Source organism: Thermobia domestica, chromosome 18, assembly GCF_964235325.1.
Source record: "Thermobia domestica chromosome 18, izTheDome1.hap1.1, whole genome shotgun sequence".
NCBI lineage: Eukaryota > Metazoa > Arthropoda > Insecta > Zygentoma > Lepismatidae > Thermobia > Thermobia domestica.
This window is the reverse complement of record NC_137471.1, coordinates 88499258-88520186: the sequence shown is the minus strand read 5'-3', so window position 1 is coordinate 88520186 and position 20929 is coordinate 88499258. Positions and strand designations below refer to the sequence as shown.

General features: G+C 36.6%; 1 protein-coding gene across 3 annotated transcripts in view; it reads left to right on the top strand.

Moving 5' to 3' along the window:
• The window catches only part of LOC145675680 (uncharacterized), a 47843-nt gene that overhangs the window by 14690 nt on the left and 12224 nt on the right, over positions 1–20929 (top strand). For all 3 annotated transcript variants that reach the window (XM_081746272.1, XM_081746269.1, XM_081746270.1), the window contains exons 3-4: positions 366–539; positions 18308–18509. In XM_081746272.1, the coding sequence (XP_081602398.1) occupies positions 366–539; positions 18308–18509 (376 nt within the window). The remainder of the gene's footprint in view (positions 1–365; positions 540–18307; positions 18510–20929) is intronic.

The following is a 20929-nucleotide window of genomic DNA, read 5'->3' as shown; positions in this document are numbered from 1 at the left end:
ATTTGACTACTTCACATCCGTCATGGAATTAAGGTTAATAGTGGAAAGGTTTTGTAGAGAAAAAAAAGTGCTTACTTTCATTAAAAATACTTAATTGTATAATCGTGTTCAAATACCATGTGCTCATACTTACCTGTAGAGTTACTTTCAACCAAGGTGTGTATCATCTTCACTTGTTTTGCATTTTCTTCACAAGATTAACACAACTTAGGTTCTGCTGTTATCGGATCACTTTTGAAAGAAAGGCAAGTGTTCTATAAATTGTACGTTAATTTTAACCAATCATTTTTCTCTAATGAGTATTCTCGAAAACACCGTCCAGAAGGCTTCTTGTTTTATCGAAAGTGTATTTTTCTTCTTTCAAGATCTTATAGTTCAGGCAAAATCAGGAACAGGAAAGACATGTGTGTTTACTGTTGTAGCATTGGAAATGCTACGTGTTGAATCTAAGGTACTGCAAGTATTGGTACTCGCTCCGACCAGAGAGATCGCCGTACAAATCCAAGATGTAATGACAGCTGTGGGCTCAGGAACACCAGGTATGTTTATTGACTGTACCATATTTATTTGTTAATGCTGTTACTAAGTAACTCTGTTGCATAAGAAACACGAATACTTATTGCCGTAGACCTCTATTGGAAGAATACATAACTGAAATTAATCTTCTCCATGATCCATCTTTCTGTTGGCCTACCACCCTCTTAATTTACTCAAAAGTCTCTTTCTCATTGGCTTTCCAAACTAAAAAATTACATATGCCATGCGATGGACGCCCTGCCTATCTTAGATGTCTTTATATTATATGCACCCATATTTCGTGGAATTTACGAATTATGAAGGTTTCTGTTGTGTAACTTCCTGCTTTTGCATAAAACATTTCCTTCAAACTTAGAACCTCCAAATTTCTATTTTATCTACAAGGTAGCTGTTAGTAAAAAGCCAATAACATTATTAATAATAAAATGAAAAAACAAAGAAAAAAATGTTTAGTAGTAGTAGTAGGAGGAGGTGGATGCTTGTTATTTGGGATGCTTGACTTTTTGCGTAATTTTTTATCATGAACCTCTTTCTTGTGCTGTTTTGCTGTCGTTGCTGAAAATACCCTAAAAAATCGAAGTACTAACACTAACGCTTTCCGTTAGAGTAGTTCCTGTTCGATTACTCCCGGAAAATACGCGTTATTGGGATCTCGTATGCACAACAGACGTTCTCCTGGCGGACACAATGTGTGAACTGTACGCTACGGATTCGCCCACACAACTGCCCTTTTGTCGTGTGAGTGTCGTTAGAATAGAGTGATGTAAACACAGCTTCTTAAATGTGATTTTACTGTGGTATAGGGTGTATCAAAAAGAACTTTCCAATTTTGAAAACTCGTATTGATTTATTTATTTATCTTAAAGGCATGGTTTTGGTGTCATTTTGTAGCAAAAGACATCAAATTTTGTACTTTATACCTTGATATCTAAAGAGGTTCAATGTGGCTTTCATTGGGGATGGGGCACACATCTCATCTGAAGTCGATTCCTTGCCGAACTCGTTGAAGCATGTCAGGTGTGTCTTTTAATTCTTCCACCATTTGTAATTTGTATGGTTTGAGATGCAACCGTTTTCTTAACACACGCCAAACTGCCATAGGTGGGACGCCCAGATGTCGAGAATCACGTCGGGTTGATTTTGTAGGACTGTTCACAAAGCTTTGTCTCACTTGCTCTTCAACGTCTTCAGACGTACGGGGACGAACTGAAATTTGTTGCGCCTTGTCTAACATCCAGTTTCAATAAAACACTTATACCAGTGATAAATAGTAGGTCTACTGGGAGCTGGGAGAATCTTTACCATACTTTGTACGAAAATTACGTTGCACAGTTGTCGCAGACTTGGATTCTTCAAACCAAAACACACAGCTAGCACGCTCGGGACCAGTAAAGGCAGCCATCTTTGTTGCAACTGCCGCTAGCGTTTGCGGTGGCTTGTTTCTGAACTAGTGTACTACATGAGTGAAAACTTGATGTATTTTACTACAAAATGACACCTAAACCATGTCTGTAAGATAAATGAATAAATCAATACGAGTTTTCAAAATTGTAAAGTTTTTTTTTTTTTTCATACATACTGTATTTGTATTGTAGAATACTGGCTTTATGCATCATAGTACTATTTACTGTAACGTAAATTAAGAGGAAAATAGTAGCACTTTTATAATAATGAGATGACTATTCCGATCAACGAACGTAACATCCCAATAATATTCAAATTGACTATAAGAGAAATAATACTCTTAACAAATTGAAATTCTATATTACAAGCAGGAAAGTGATAGCATATTTAAGTAAATACCAATAACATTTTCAGATATATCGTTAGGTAGACTGAAAAAATAGAGTTGAATCATTTGTGTGTCAAAGCATAAAACAAAAGTTAAGCCATTGCTAAAGATTTAGCATACTCTGCGTGATATGTAGTGCTACTGAAAACTACATACTAGGGATGGCCAAAAATTATCCGGAATTCGGAAAAATTCCGGATTTTTCCAATTCCGAAATATTTCCGAAATCCGGAATTTTTCCGATTTTACTTTCCGGATTCCGAATTCTGGAATTGGCCATTTCTAGCTAGTAGCTGTTTAAATAAACACCATAATAAATATATACAGTAACTTGTATTAGTTTCTTGTAGTTGGATATGTCTTATCACTTAGGTAGAGAATTGCTACTGCAGTTTTTTACTGCTTTATGAGGAAGGTGTTATTTTCACACGCACAAAAAGGGCGTCAGTATGTCTGAAACAAGATCGCTTTCCCACCTGCAGCTGTTCCAAAGCACTGCAAACTACTATCTAACCAGACAAAAGACAGTGAAGGAAAGATTCAAAGCAAACCTTCCACAACCATTCTGATAACATTCGCTTATTGTCAGCATACCTACATACAGTAAATACAAATTTATATAATTTTTGAGTTTACGAAGTATACAATGTAATTGCTCAATAATTAACATAAGCAGGCATTTATTAATTTATATTAATATAATAATTAATAAAACTAATAAGCGGGTGATTGATGACTCAGTGGTATAGTTTTCATCTATGATATTCTAACCCAGGTCATGTGGGTCTTCGATGGCTAATATTATGTTTGCAAATTTTCCCGTGATTCTCTTGGTTCCCTTTCTTGCATTTCTTCCATCATTACTCATTAACGAATATAGTTATCAAAACTCTATAACCCTATAGTCATTCTGTCCGTCAGTGAAACAGTCAGTCTCAAGAATTATCTGATGGATTACCATCAATTTTGGCCACGATGTGCACTCATGTCCAGAATTTTTGTCGCATGTCTATAAATATGTTGTTGTAGGAATATAATTTGATAACGAATTCGCCCGGTATTTCTTATAATGTTAGTATGTGTATAATCGGCAAAGACATGTATGTGGCAAATTTCATGTCAAAAGAGTTGTAAATAAGAACAATAAGACGAAAATAAAACTTTCGTGTCCATTTAGCAACATTTTGTTTTACTCATTCTAATTTTCGTATTTATAATTCTTTTCCTATGAAATTTACCACAAATATACATTTCCCGATTATACACATAGTATCAGTATTAAAAGTCATCTGCAAAATCATTATCAAATTATATTCTTACAAGAAAACAGTTATAGATATGCGACAATCATTTTGGACATGAGTGTACATAGCCAATAGTTAAAATCGAGCTCCCTGATGAATGTAATATTCAAACCGGAAACGGTACAAATCAACCTTTCCGATTTTAACATTAATTACTATACAGAAAATATGGTAATAGATAGCGAGAAGCGGTTTCCTATAATTGACATATATAATGTTCAATGGTACCCAATTTGTGCATTTGCTGATAATAGTAGGCTTAGGTACTTAGGAAGCATTTTCCGCTTTAGAAAATGTGTGCTTGGTAAAGAAAATAGAGAATTACTGGGTCAAACGGGAAACAAAGGAGAACGTGTTAGAAATAGTATGAAAGAAAAGAACAATTTTAGGTGTAGTAGAAACGAGGAAGAGGAACTGGTTAAAACATTACCTTGAAAGAAACTGCGTCATGAAGAACGTGCTGGTACTTACGGTGGCAGGAGAAACAGAGAGCGGCGAAAGAGGCTACAGTTGATGGATGGTATTAAAACACGAATCAAGCAGTATAGGTTTGATTACTTCACCTTTTATGAGTCAAGTAGTGTATGCATTGTTTAAGCCTAGCTGTGACTTACTATACCTAGGTATTTATTGATATATGCTGAATTTTGACAACACCGACGTGAAGGTTGACTAGTCACATAACTTAAAACATGAATAGGAGATGTCGCGTACTGTACAATATTTAGTTTCCCTTGCCTTTGTGAATATGTTCGAAAAATGTATCGTTTTCGTCGCTCATAAGTAGCAGCAATGTAAAGCAGATGTAAATAATCGATTTCTTTGGTTTTTGATCAATTCAGTCATCTTTTCATCTTTTGTAGTTTCTCAAAATGCCATACTACAATCGAATGATCAACGCATAGTTTCTTTGCAACTTCTTGTGTTGTCGTTTTCCGCAGAACTGCTTCGGGTATCAGCTTCAATTCGTAGTGTCCAATAACCGAACGTGTTAGTTATCTTCCCTATCCTGCAAGAGCACAACAGAATTTTTAGAACCAACCTTCTATTGTATGTTCGCTTACATTACTATAATTTATATCTCACTTTCATTAATGTTTCAATTTGTTTTGGGTCCTCTGCGACCGAATTGAAATAGTTACGCCGCATTAGAGTTTGGAAAATTGTATAATAGTTTGGCTTCCTATCGTCTCAGGCATGAAAATAGATGAATACACATATATGTTTCCTATGACACATATTTCTACAAGCTGTTAAACATAAGCTTTCAGACGATATTAACAAGGGATACAACCAGTATATTTTATTAGGGATTAGATTTCTGAGCTGTCGGCGTCTATGGTCATTTACCCCGTCACGTATGAGAGTGACGTCTCTCGGCGAGCACACTATCCGGGGAAAGGGAAGGAAGGAAGCGGTCTGGGACCTGTATGTTAGGTACCATCCCGGCATTTCCCTAGTGTGAATGAAGGAAACTCAGGAAAAAACACACTCAAAATGTCTGGCCTGAAAAAGCTGTTACACTTTTTCGACCGAGTGTCCCCACCGGGAATCAAACCCAGGACCGCTTGCACCAAAGACGAGAATGTTAGCGACTAGGCCACGCGCGGCCAAAGCATATTTTATTATCACTGATATGTGTCAAAATAAAAGTTCCCGAATTCCTACATTTAATTTGGTTCAAACCAAGCGAATAGGACACGGGGATATCCTACAGTCCATCAGAATATTGCATCCAGACAGCTTCAAAGCAAATTGCTACTACATTTTGCGCATATCATGCTGGGTTCAGAAACGAGCCACCACTGGTTCTATTACTAAATTATTCCACAAAGACTACTGTTTGCGTTATTTCAAAAAGTCAAGTAGACTCTACATTATCTGTTTAGTTAACAGACAGAAAAAGAGAAAGAGAGAAAACTCCCTAATAAAATGATAAATATTTTGTAAACGATCTACTAAACTTGTAACGCTTTCATAATAACGCGACTGTGCGAAGAAGAAACAGTCATCGATCAAGGACATTTTCTAAAACTAGATACTATATATTTTGACTCTTTTAGGCCTAGTTAATTTTGATCGCGAGGCGCTAAGGGTGATCCATACTACTAACGGCAGTACGCCAGTGCAAAAGTTGAGAACTCCTCATTTACATTTTTTTTTTCGTGTTTTCTGCAACTACATAAGACATCATTATTAAATTTATTTTAAAATGTGTACACTACTTTTATTTTTTTTTTTTTTTGACTTCCTTTTCGTGTAATACCGTTTAAACGTATGTTACAATATTAACAAATATTTATGAATTATTTGTCTGTACTAAGTATTCATGTAATATTAATAAGACGGAATGTGAGGTAAAAAGTGTGTTTTTGATGGTATGTGTGGAGCAACAATCATGGTACTAATCATAGTACACCATTTTTGTGATCCGGCTTACTCTTCTGCAACATTAGACCGGATAGTCGGTAGTCTACTGTATATACATTTACGACACACGAAATGAGAAATTTTCGAAGGGAGACGAAAAAGGCTTGCCTAGAATCGATTTAAGACGAGAGAGAACCGTTTGGGAATCGAGGTGAGACTTTTACAAAAATGAGACGAGACAAACTTTTTCTCGTCTCGTCTCGTTTCGTTTCGTGGTAACATTAATAGGACATTTTAAGAAAGTAATTGTCATCCCTTTTCTTCTACTGCCCCGTCGAATCTCCAAAAATCCTTTCCTAGTGGTATCTATTGTATGTTTTGTCCAAATTTCAAGTTTCTAGCCTAAGCTGTTTGGCCTGAACGTTGATCAGTCAGTCAGACACTTACTCAGTCAGGACCTTTTTCAAATATAGAGATATATGAATACAGACGGCTACTAAGGGGGAAGGAACGTATCCCGGGCGTGTGGTTGGAGGGACACCTAAAAGGGCAATAGAAGGGTAGATGTACACTCATGTCCAAAATGATTGTCGCATATCTATAACTGTCTTCTTGTAAGAATATAATTAGATAATGATTTTTGCAGGGTACTTCTAATACTGATACTATGTGTATAATCGGGAAATGTATATTTGTGGTAAATTTCATAGGAAAAGAATTATAAATACGAACATTAGAGTGAGGAAAACAAAATGTTGCTAAATGGACAAGAAAGTTTTATTTTCGTTTTATTGTTCTTTACCGCTCTTTTGATATGAAATTTGCCACATACATGTCTTTGCTGATTATACACATACTAACATTATAAGAAATACCGGACGAATTCGTTATCAAATTATATTCTTACAACAACACATTTATAGATATGCGACAATAATTTTGGACATGAGTGTACATATAAATTAGGGGCTCCGAATTTTATGTTTGCCTCGGGTGACATAGATCATGTATGAATAAGGAAAATATAATGTCCGTGAAGTTCACAAGCCACTTACGTCAGACTCCAGTTTTGACTTTAAACGTCGCTAGTGCTACGTTAGTATTCGATAGTGACGCAAATCGTTATACTCCACAGATAACGTGTGCTTTTTAAATAATGAGTATGGGTCTTCTAACTACATGCCAACAGGCCCACGTCTAAGAATCATCTCAAAAATGAGGTTAACCGTTAGAGCAAGTAAGTGCTCATTAGTGTCATTAATATTAACGTTAGTACCTCCATCGTACAGCTCTTGGCGTAATGATATGACTTTAACAACTTTATACATCAGGCTTACCTTATTAAAATTAGCCAAACGAACATGATAACACCACACTTTTGGTTAGAGTCTCAATGCATCCCTATACTCTCGCGAACATAATGCGCGATGTGGACGTGCTGCCTGACGTGCCCAAGTTAGTTACTTTTTTGCAACTATTGTTTATCTGTTATTTACTGCTAGTCTGTAGAGTATTCCTTACATTAATATGCCGTTGTCCTTGATAATCATTGAGTATTTACAAGTAGTATGTGCATTACTGTTAGAAGATATCAAAAAACAATAGATAAAATCTACTACTTAACGGTTCATATTTTTATTTTATAGTACATAATAATAATAATAATAATAATAATAATAATAATAATAATAATAATAATAATAATAATAATAATAATAATAATAATAATATTCCAGCGTGAAAGTTATCAATTGCATCACACTGGCAACAAGCGACGCATATTTTAACTTCATAAAAATCGTTTCTCACGATTTTCTCGAAAACCACGCATGATAACTTATCTTCATTATGTCATTTTGTTTATCTCGGTGTGATATATGTTTTATCTCTGGACAATATCACAGTAAAACAAAAATTAAATATTAGGAGTACATCATACTTTTGGGCTACATCTCATTAACCATGGAAAGATTGAGTAGTGTATATTTCAGGATGTAACTTTTAGCTTATCTTGTATCATACATTCTTAGAATTACAAAAAGAAAAATATTTTTTCCGAAATCCGGAAATATTCCGATTTTACTTTCCGAATTCCGGAATTGGCCATCCCTACTACATACCAGTCTTTCAGTAAAGTTCTGTTTTCTCTCATAACTGAGAGAGAGATTATAGCAAATAACATTAAAAATATTAGCAAATAACAGTATTTCCTTTTAAACCAATTGTCCCTACATGCAGCCAGAGTGTTAGCGTCGAAACGGATCGATCTTAAGTACACACAACATCAAGTTTGTATACATACATATTTGGGAAACAACATAATTTTAAAATTTGTTGTACATCTGTTATTACATTTCGGAAATGCTGTTTTAAAAATTTATTTCTAAAGGAATCTTTATTAATTACCTTTTTGTTATGTATTTGAGTAATCTTTGTTGGTTTATCACGGTCTTTCATTGGGAACGAACTTTCTTTTTTTGTTTGATTGTATAAAAATCAATAACATTTTCATGTAGGCAAATTATTACATTTTTGTAATTATTCTGTATTTCTTTAGCCATATTTTTTATTCTTCCTTATATTGAAATGAAAATAAAATCTTAACACCTTGAGGCCCAGTGTTTATTCAGTAGTCGGGTCTAGAAATCCAGGATATTTAGGCGTATATTAAATTACTTTTCGCATGAATGTAATGATTACAAATACAAACACTTGTTATATTCTGAAAGTAATTTTTACAAGGATACCTTCACATATAAATCTGATCATCAATATTTTTAATTTAGAAATTTACTTCAAAAAGCATTAAATTATTATTTGAAAAAAAATCTGCATCAACATGTAAAATAATATTGTGGTACAATTTAAACATTCTGATAAGCATAGCATTTTACAATGTGAGCACTGCCAGCAAGTTCCCTTCTCAGATTATTTGTCAACAGAATGCTTTGATTTGTCAGATCACACTTAACAACTGCTAGTTGGAGTTTTTTTTTTTCTTTCTTCCGGAAAATGCCTCCCAAGAAGTTTATTTTGTAAGGCAATATTTGGTGAGGTTCTCTGGACTACCACAGCTACCATCGTAGCCAACTTCTTTAATGTATTTTGTACAAATGAATGACGAACGTTTCCATGGTAACTAAATCTGACTTACGGTCGTGCACCTGATATAAAACATTAAAAAACGAATCTTCGAATTATATTCGGGCATGGGACAGCGAACGTTTTACGCTTCCCTATTCTAGCTCGGGCATGGGTTTCAGTGTGTTAATAAAATACAAAATTCACTAAAAGTATATTACAATAGTTTCCATTGACTGAGAGTCAGAAACAGTTTAAACAACAAGGGAAAAATTAACCACAATCCAAGTGTATTTTAATTAATTGTATTAGAGTTTAGCGTTCCTTTCAGCACCGAGGCTATACGAGTCGGTGGACCTACAGTTTAAGGTGGATTCCGAGTTACCGTAATGCGTTCAAATTTGAAGGGCTTCCCACCGGAAATCGAATTCGGACCCTACGAACCAAAACTGCGCGCGCTAGCCACTAGACCAACGGGTAGGACGAATGCTGTTACGTGATAGTTTTTCGTTTATGTGGAAGATAAAAGCTATCAAGTAATTGAGAGTACTTGTCATCGTTGTTCTGTGCATATAAACTCTTTGAAAGTATATTGCAAGGATCCCCACATCACAACAGACGCACGTGTCAACTCAACACGTGCTATTATTTATAAACAACATAGCAGACAGCAAGCCAACGCGGAAGGACCCGAGGAGGACAAATAAAAGGAGGAACACCGAGGGACCCAGCATCAGTCGTCCAACTGATCAAATCACCTACACCGCCCTGAGGTCGCACTGGACTAGGGGTACACCCATCCTTCAGAGGTCGCACTGGACTAGGGATCCTCTCAACAACAAAACCTTGCGAAGCTGCCTTGAGCTAAGGGGTCTATCCTTCCAAACTCACCGAACCGGCAGGTGCCTTGGAAACTGCTTTGAGAGAAGGGGCACCATGCAAAACACCTATACTCCTCTACTTGGACATTAACGAGGGAACAGTATTATTCTCTTTGACATTTTGTATTTATCAAATTTTATAATAAAATTGGTGAAGGGATAAATCTCGGACCATTATTGACTCTACCAAAATCATTACAATATATATGGTTCAGATCCAATGTTAAGCGTAGTTGACTTAAATAGCGTTAGTGCTGAAAAGCATATTATATACAAGTACAGGGTGTCTATTGGTCACGAAAGTCATGATGGTCACGAAAGTCATGAAAAAGTCACGAAATGAGAAAACGGTCATTAAAGTCAAGAAAAAGTCACGAAATCAGAAAACGGTCATGAAAATCAAGAAAAAGCCACGAAATTTAGCTTTTGGGTCACGATTTTTTTTTATCTGTATAAATATAAGTACAGACTGGAAAATTTTATTATATAAAACGTCAAAATTCACCGCCAAAAATGTCTATGGGCGGCTGTAGACGCTACCAAATCGCAAGCAAAGCATGCTTCTATCGCATCCATGAAAATTCGGCCTAATTTGCACCCAAATTCGCTCTTGAGAATGTTACAAAATTTTATGGTTTTTAAAAGGAAAGGTCACGAAAAAGTCACGCAATTTCATTTTTAGATTTTAGTAGACACCCTGAAGTAGGAAATCGTAAAAGTCTAACATACAGTTTCTGAATAAGCACTGAAGTTTATTTTCAGGTAAACTTAATATTTTAAAACCTGCTGTATAATCCCAAAACTTGTGATGTTTTCTCCTGCATTAACTGATCATAGTCTCCTAAACAATTTTATTAAAAAAAAAAAAAAAAAGGTACACAAGATTACATGTATGCATGCTGCTGAAAGCACTACGTGATGAGATTAAATTTATAATAATTATTTACAACTTAATTTTATTGCGGTTGTAAATAAGTAATGCGTTATACTTACATCATTATATAATCCAGTGGTTTCCAACCGGTGTGTTGCGCAGTCTCATAAAGTGTGTCGTGAAATTTTAGAATTTAAATATAATAAAACATTTAATAATTAGTTAAAATCAATCCCCGCCTTCAGCGGCAGCAATAATGCTCAATTGTAGATAATCACTTCTTGATAGAAACTTACAGGCTTACACTATTATAATTTATATTATTATTAATGCGGTAATAAATCAAGTAAATGTGTCGTGATATCAAGAGTGTTCAGTATGGTGTATCGTCAGTCAAAAAGGGTGGAAACCTCCGACCTGAACCAGCAAACAAACCATGTACCGTATTTTGTAGTTTATAAGACACACCCCAAAATTTAACTTTTTTAAAGAAGAACAAAATTGAAAGTAAGACAGTGATAATAATTTTAAAATAATTTAACTAGATACTGTAGTAGCTTTTGAACAGTGCATTGACCTTTTAGACACTCAAATCCGTGTCACAGCGATTAAATCTTCTTCCGCACCCACGTTGTCGTCACCATCGTTTTTTTTTTTCTCTCTTCGTCATCGTTGATTTTATAAATTTATATACTCTCTCCCATCAAAGGCATTACTGAAGCCACACTTATTCGTTCACTTAAAACATAGATGTTTTAACCCACTCGCACACCTATGTGATTGTGGGGTGAAAAGAGGGCGCGCATTTTTTTTCTTCTTTGAAAAAAAGCACAGCAATCTGTATCTTTATGTTCTGTCATACAGTTTTGTAAGACCTTGTAATATTGCTCGTAATATCAAGAAACCTAAAATATTTAACTGATAGGGGCCGCGGTGGCTCAGTGGTAGAGCGTTCACCTCTGGTGCTTGGGGTCCCGGGTTCAATCCCAGCCCCCGCCAAGTGAACTTTGTGGTGGACAAGCACCGCGTGCGTGGGTTTTCTCGGGGTTCTCCCGTTTCCTCCCACTTTCTTCATTCCACCATTTCATTCATTACTCACCATCACCGTCTCCTTTAGCCTAACCGGCATAATCGTGGGACGTAAAACTCAAAGATTTCATTTCATTTCATTTCATTTAACTGATAAACGCGCCCAATGTTAGGGTTCGTATACGGTCCGTATTCTACATGATTGTGCCTTATTACGAGGCTGTGTTTCAGCGTCTCGAGAAAGATCTTTCAGACGCAGATTATCTCGTAATTTGTGCATTTGCGTTTAACGTTCTCATTCTGACATTTAAAACATGTAATTGCCAAGAAATCGGTAGCTGTTACTATAAAAATGTCATACCTCCTCCATGTAGCGGACCGTCATCGTCGGAAAGGAGTGGAGTTGAGAGGGTAGCTTCATTTTTTGATGCATACATCACCCTTCATCTGCATTCTCGTATGCCATCTCAGCTACAAATACCGCTACCGGATTCGCGGATGGTTAGTGGAAATCTTGAGAAGTCGCTGGTCTGTGGACGTCTTCCTCCATCTGAGGTGGACGTGCACCCAATCCCGGTCTGCTGTTGTATGCTTCAAATGTTTGTGTTGTCCAGTGTCCGAGTCTTTAAAAATATAGAAAAATCCCAACAAATATCGAAACAGAAAATTAAAAAGTAAATAAATAAATAAAATAAAAGCATAACAAATCCGCACCTTTTGTCGTCTCGCTTATTAATGGAGTCTATCTTTTTGGTTCAACAGGTTCTTTCTTTTAGTTCCAATTCTTTCTCTCTCTCTCTCTCTCTCTCTCTCTCTGGGGCCAGCGTTCCTGTCGACGGGAATGGCTTTCTTGCACCATCATTCGTCTTGACCGCGTCGGCCCCACGCTGATCCTACGGTAAGGGCGTGCTTATGGGATAGTCAGGGTAGTAGCGTAAGCTCTCGCAAACGTCTCGGTGAGAAGTTACGGCGTTGACACGCGTTTACTATTTATCAATGCATAGTTAAAATCAACTTTTCATGGGTACTAAAAATCTTTAAAATCGCGTCCAGACTTACTCTCTCGTAGAAAGCCCAAAACAAGCGAGAGCTAGATAAACTCTCAAGTTGTAACTGATGTGGAAAATACAACTGTCGCAACACATGTAGTACGATATCTTGTAATTAAAAATAAAGATGCTTGATAGTGCCAATGTTGAAACTAATTGTCCGAGTGCTATTAATAAAGTTATTACTTATAATGCCGGAGGTTAAAGATATCAAGAAATCATGGAATGGCACTTTATTGGTGGAAACAATCGATGAGAAGCAAACAGCGAAACTACTCAATTTGACTACCCTTGGACCAGTGAACGTATCAGTAGAACCCCACCATTTCCTGAACGTCTCTAGAGGAATCATATCGTGTTGGGACCTCCTAAATGCCACCGGCGAGGAGATTAAATCGAAGCTCGCTGACCAACATGTTGTAAAAGTAGGTCACCTCATAAGTAAAAGTCAGGTGAAGTAGTCGCTACTTAGTCACTGATTCTTACTTTCAGTTTGCCTACACTTCCGGACTATGTGAAGGCTGGGTATTATCGCCTTAAGATCCGTCCTTATATTTCCATTCCCTTGCGCTGTTTCAAATGTCAACACTTAAGGCACAACAGCACGTAATGTAATTCGAGTGCTGCCCTTTATGTGAATTGCGCCAGGGTAGTCAGTGGTACGGAATCTTGTAGAGCGACCAAGCTCTTTTGTGTCAACTGCAAGGGCGAGCATTCTGCTTGGTCTCAAGACTGTCCGCCTTTTCAACGTGCGAAACGTATCCGAGAGCTTATGGTTGTTGGTTGTTGAGAAGATCTTTGCTGCCGATTCTAAGCGCCCTTTAAAAGAAAGTACTTCTTTTTCGTTTTCTGTGTCCATTGCTAGTGTTTCGGCTATTTTTACAAGTCTGTGGCAACCCAGACGCCCGACGTTTCCACCCAAACAGATCTTGTTCCCGACAAAAGATCAGAAATTTAGACCTCATTCGCCTCGACTAGCGAACCTCCCGAAACCTCACATGTTTCTGTATTGTATTGATAGTATGCAAACTCCAGCTCTTCATCCCTCACCTTATATCGCCGGCCTAAAACTTAGCCAGCATATATGCCAATTGAATTATACGGTTCTTTCCCCAAAAAGAACAAAATTTCCAGCTTTTCGTAAGCCATTTGCAGTTTCTTTGAAACCTGACATTGTGGAAGATGAACTAATGGATACTAAGCGGAAAGTACTTGGCTCACGTGGAAAGGCTCACTTGAAACATTACTTTCTGGCTTTTTATTATTATTTTAACTCGTTATTGTTATTGTTATATATTTTCTCTATTGTTACTTTTAATTCTATTTATTGTTATTGATATATATTTCCTATTGTTATATATTTATTTATTTATTATTTTATCTCCTCTTTTTAGTTTTTATATATATTTAGCAACAGTTTCTTGATTTTAATGTTTGTTTATAAACATAATCCGTGTTGATCGTGACGGGAATAAATAGCTTGGATACTGACGTACCCATTAATCCTCAATTAATAAAATGTCATATCTGTTGGCAATACTGTTGTGTTGCGAGAATAGTGCCTGTAGCAGACGCAGTAATAATTAAGTACTAATTGCTTGGCATGACACTGATCTGTTGTGAATGGAAATTAGTTTTACTATTTCATGTGCCTTCAAAATGCCAAAGAAAATGTGTTTTGACAGAAAATCTAAGGATTGAATACCCTTTTATTGTACCATGTAGTTGTGATGGAAAATTGTCTCATATTATTCAAACCGGAAATGTGTTATTTGTTTATTATTATTATTATTATTATTATTATTATTATTATTATTTTACTATATGAACCCTACCCAATGTTCAACTTCTATATTAGGGAAGCTGGAACATTCCTTTCGATTTGCTCCAACAATTACTATTATCCCTGCAGCACGCAAATTTTCCGTCTATTTGTTCTAACATACAGTCCATCACGACTGTACATTTGACCACGCCTTCCGGGTAATTATTCTCAAAATCCTTCCTCCAGACTCTTCCACGTCCCTCGGAAAGATATAGGACGTCACTTACATTGTCGTCGTGTCTTCCTAATTTGATAATATAGGGTTTCTACAGATGTGAAAAATCAAGGAGAGTCAGGGAACGTGCTGAGGGAACCACATAAGTAGTCAGAAGAAGTTAGGGAAATTTACCAAATATATATCTAACAATTAAAGCAAATGAAAATAGGCTAAATCAGGTGCTAGTAGATACAAAATGCATATTGAAAAAATAATATTTTTGAATTACTAGATAAATTGAGATGGGTTAGCCTAAAGCTCACTCACTAGTGTCCGACTGCCAATACAGTTCCGGGTGGGGGTAGAAAGAGTTTTTTCCTAGGCTGTAAGTTTCGGAGATAGGCTCAGCTTCAGAAAACGAGTACAAACTCTGGGTCCAAACCCGAGAAAAAAAAAACAAAAAAACTTTGCGCTGATACCATTGCTAGGGAGACCCAGATCCGTGTAAGGCTGTTGCGCTAAGTAAGATTTTTACTATAGAAACTGATTATGCTTAGCAGGCTCAAAGAGATGACGTCTTTTGCCTTACTGGAGCTAACAGTTGTTTTATATATATACACGACTATTACATCATATGACTGTGCTTTTCACTAATTCAGTGTTTTCTTTCAGTTTCTAATAGAGATGGATTTGAAAGCTATATTACTATTACACAATTATTGTAACTATAAAGGTAACCAAAAAAGTTCTGTCGCTTTTTGTGGTGGTCTGTGTTCAGTTGGCCCTCACACCGTGAGTTGAATGCGAATGGAGATAAGGCGAAGGTCAGTTGTGGGTGTGTATATCCAACATACTACCTGGTTGTGGCAGTTCAGTTACACCTTGAACTTGCGTACGGACAGAGTGAACATGGATCCTCCACAGAGCGTCATAAGGACGTGTATGCTGTGCGAGTTCAAACTTGGGTCAAACACTGCTACCGGGGACGGAAGATATGCCAGGCTTTTGGCAAGGGTGTCGTAACTACGCAAACAGTGCAGCGGTGGTTTAACGAGTTAGAGACGGTGATGAAACATTCGAAGACGCACCGCGTGCCGGAAGACCAACACATGTTCAAAATGAAGATCTTCAGGCAGCAATTGAGGTGAACAGTGACCAGATATGTGAGGAACTGGGACTACAATTCAGTGTGAGTGGAGAAACTATTCGGCAGCACCTCCATCAACTTGGGAAGCACAACATGTTGGGTCGATGTGTCCCAGATGATTTGACTCCGGACCAAAAGGCAACGCGAGTAGACAACTGTGTTTCTTTGCTGTCTCGTCTGAGGAAGGAGCCATTTCTGGACAGGGTATTGACATGTGATGAGAAATGGGTCCTGTACGAAGCTCTACGGCGCCATCATAATTGGTTAGCATCCCATGAACTGGTTCCAAAACAACCGAAACCAGCACCACCAGAAGAAGGTCCTCCTGTGTGTTTAATGGACTGCTCGCGGCATCGAGCATCGGGAACTGCTACCAGTTGGTCAGAGTATCAATGCAACTGTGTACTGTCAGCAGTTGAGCCGTGTTCAAGAAAAACTCAAAACTCTGGATCGCAAAGGGGTGTTTCTGTTACAGGACAACGCTAAGCCCCACGTGGTTAGGATGACCCGGGACACCATTCTACGTCTTGGATGGGAAACACTATTGCTTCCGCAATACACCTCGGACATTACACATCCGATTACCACCCGTTCCATTCCTTGGGCAATCACCTTAGAGGACGCCAGTTCAAATCTGTAGTAGAGGTGCAACATACCTTCTTCGCTTCACTGCCCACCAAGTTCTAGCGCGATGGAATCCATGGCCTTCCAGAACGTTGGCAGGTCGTCGGTGCTAATGGGGATTATTTTTGATCTTCTAGGTACGTCTTAAATGACATATCGATTCGAAGATGGTGGGTGAAAAACCGACAGAACTTTTTTGGTTACCTTTATAATTAGTTCAAAGTTTTTGTTTCAGATGTCTGACGTTGGTGTGTATCATAATTTAATTGTATTGTAGTATTATTAAGGGTATTTGTATGACAAAAAAAATAATAATAATAATAAAATAAAAAAAATCAGGTGTTTTGCTGAACGGTAAACTGATAAATCATGGCAAATAAAACAACTTTGTTTAATCATCAGTAGTTATATAATACTGATTTTCCATCACAGTTAAGTGGCATTAAAAGTGGTGATTCCAAAGCATATTACGGAGTTTGTGACAAAACATTCAAAACTAGAAACATAAGAAAGAAGCAATAATTTCACACGCCAGAAGTCGAATTCACATAAAAAACTTAAAAATTCGAGTAAGTCAATTTTTGCTAAGTCAGGGAAAAAATCATATTAAAGCCAAGGAAAGTCAGGAAAATTGTAATATGATATCTTCACCATAATTAGCTAAGATTTTTAGATAAGCAGATATATAGATTATATTTAAGTCATTTCACTTACATGAAATCTGATTCCTAAAAATCTTTGCAGTTTAAACCTTTGACTCTGCATTAAATCCTTGTTCACGGAGGGTAAAACATATGAATAAAAGTAATAAAAACATCATGGAAATTGTGAAGGGCGGTCTCACCGGGATAGAGCAATGCAGAAACACCTTGTCGATTGCTGCCGGTCACACGATGTATTTTTATTACTTCAATTTTTATCCTCCATGGATGAGGGTCCAGGAGAGAACGAAAAGCGTGAAAGTATAAGGAATTTTCATTGGTCAGAAGTTCAACTAAGGAATGGTTGTTAAAATTCGCAAGCTTGTTAGCATTATTATTTTGTTTTTACTTATTTAACAATCACCGTTCAGAGGCTATTGCGTAGTGAATATCTAACAACAACAACAATGGAAAGGATTGGGGAAGGTATCGGCCAGCGCCTGTTTAGTAGGTACTATTCCGGCATTTGCCTGGTAGGACTGAGGAAAACCCCAGTCAGGATTGTCGCCAGCGGGAATCGAACCCACGACCTTTCGAATGCAAAGCCAACGCCCTAGCACTTGAGCTACTTCGCTCGGTCTAAAGTAATCTTACGTAACGCAAGTAATTGGTTCCGCGCTATGTAAAACAGCATTGTTCAGGGTCTATTTACAATTGTTTTAAGTTCAGTTTATCTACCACAAAACTGCAGGATAATAAGCAGCAATAAAAATTCTATTACTTTTAAAAATTTGAATTTGAAAACATATTGCTAATTCGTAAATATGTGCAATAATAAAAGCCGCATTAGAGTAAAACCTGTGTTGTTAAGATATTCGTGTATTTTGTTGATTAGTTATCTTTTTATCCTAAATAAATCGATAAGTATTATACACGACTGTAGAAAATTTCAGAGGAAAAGATTTATCGATATCAAATAATCTGTGTAATTTTTAGGTTTGAAAGTTCGTTCGTTCATCGGAGGGTTACCGGTGAAAGACGATGAGGAGAAGCTAAAAAATTGCCATGTAGCCGTTGGAGCTCCTGGAAGAATAAAGCATTTGATAGAGAAAGGACAACTTAAAACAGAACATATACGATTATTTGTCTTGGATGAGGCAGACAAGTTAATGGAAGATCCGTTTCAGAAAGATATCAAGTAAGTATTTATTCCAACGGTTAAGATATTATACCCACTTTAATTACATTGCTATTAAGAAGGAGTTGGCAATTCGTAGCTTATGTCATTATTTTATTAATTAAAATAGCTAATTGTTAGCTTTTATTAATTTAATGCGTCTAATATTCAGTGCACATAACTATTCTGTTACGATGTTCTCTGACACAGCGTATTTGGGCAACTCAGCTCTCAGTTAAAATTTTGTACTGCACTAACGTACACATTCTGACGAACTATTGAATTAGTTAATTGTGTTCTCAACCTTGCTGTAATAGGGCTTGCTCACCGCCCTCCACAGTTTTCAAGAGTTCAACGCCCAGAGCAAAAACTCACTGGGTACCAGTGAGATGTAAAGATATACCACATTGACTTGACACTTAGTCTTCTGTTTCAAACGCTGCTATCGGCTGAAGGAATTCCACTCTCTTTCGCTTAGGCTCTCTCGCATAGCAACAGTTGAACCCTTATTGGCTCAACACGTGGGTGTGTCGATGGTGTGAGCTTTAGTTCACATTTTTGCCACGGCTCAAGACATTTTGGCAGCACTATAGTAACGATCAAAAGTGGAAATTAAAGTGATCTTAAGGTGGATCACCACCCGGAAGTCAGTACTATTTTAGCTCATTCTCTTAACTACTGCACAATGAAACGTTACATATTATAAACATTGTACTATAAAATAGAGTATTGTTTCAGCTACAGCACAAGACATTGATTCATTTGGTTGTCTCTCCTGATATCGAAAAATATAATAGATAAAAGAAAAGGTTTGATTCGTTTTACAATGAACACACAAGATGGCACTTCTTGGTAGATCTTACTAGAAGTGCTCAATTTTATGAAATGTTTATTTGAATGTGTAAAGTACTTTAAAGTAACGATCTTATTACGAAATAGATACATTGTTTGACCGTTTTTCGTGTTAACTTTCACATTTTATTTAATTGTTTATTTACATTTAAGGAAATAGATTTTGAGAAGAAACTTGCGCAGAACGCCATAATGCCAAATTTATACGTTTAATTTCTGGATTCTAGCGTTGCAGTTCGAGAGGCGTAACTTAGCTGTGAATTTCGGTAAGGGTCGAAAACTAATTTCTCCAGTAAGTATCCAAGCAGAATTCCATGATTACTTCCTTTATTATCTGGCACCAGTAAACACTTGACACTACCTGGCAATGCCGTACTATTCAAACAGTGTTTAGCATAGCACCGAGAACATCTAGTGATCCACCTTAATAATTGGGATCGTTTTCGGTGTTTTATTCAGCGCGATGTGATTTCTATCGATTGATATATGTCGTATTCTTGGACAATGTTACAATTAAACAAAAATTAAAGTTTAAGAGCCAACCATAATTTTGGTCTGTTTTTCATTAAGCATATTCTATACTGTCGTCTCGTTAGTGTCATAGTACAATATGTGATGAGGAGATCGGTTTTCTCGTAATAAGTGGCGTAGATATCTTACAGCATCGAAAAATATTCTTATTAACTAACTCTTCCCAAAAGCTCTCCACTGACTTCTATCCTTAGCCAACTGGACCCAGTTTCTACTTTGTATTCCTATTTGTTGGAGATCCATCTTAATATTGTCCTCCTATCTGCGTCTAAGTCTTCCTAATGGTCATTTTCCAATTGGATTTCCAGTTAAAACTTTGAAAGCATTCCTACTTTTTTCATTCTGGCTATATGATCTGCCCACCTGAGCCTCCTAGACTCGATGACTTTAACAAGTTTTATAAACGGTATAAATTGTGCAGTTCCTCGTTATGAAGTTTCCGCCATTCCTTATTCCCATACCTGTTTGTCTTAGGATCTTGTTCTCAAATACTTTCAGGGTCTAAATAAAAAAAAAAAGCTCTGAAAAAAAACAAAGAAAAAAGAACAAAAGCAAAGTAAATACTTGACATTTTTTTCATAAGAAGAAGCGGAAAGTTCTTCTTTGGTGCGTTTTCGTTTTATTTTTTCTTTTTGATTTGAAACTTTTTTAAAAAACTTTTCTATTAAAATGGAACTTTTTCAATCTACATTCTTACCTCAGAGTAAGCGACCATGTTTCACAACCATACAGGACAACAAGTATGATTATCGTTTTAAACTTTTTAAGCATCAAATTCCTCGACAGAATTCACGAAGACAAAAGATTTTGAAAATGTTATTATTATTATTTCGTCAAACGTTAGTGCATTGAAAGAATTTGATTTTAAATTCATAGTTTTACGTTTCCAAAAATCACGGAACTGTTAAAACACGGGTATAGTACTTTAAGAGCTCTAAAGGATGAAAACAGTCATGCTTTTTCATTGCGTGTTTATCTCCGCGAAATCTATAGTGTGTGAAGTAAGTAAAGTGGATTTATTTATAAAAGTCGCTTATAGTAAGACAGGATAATACGCA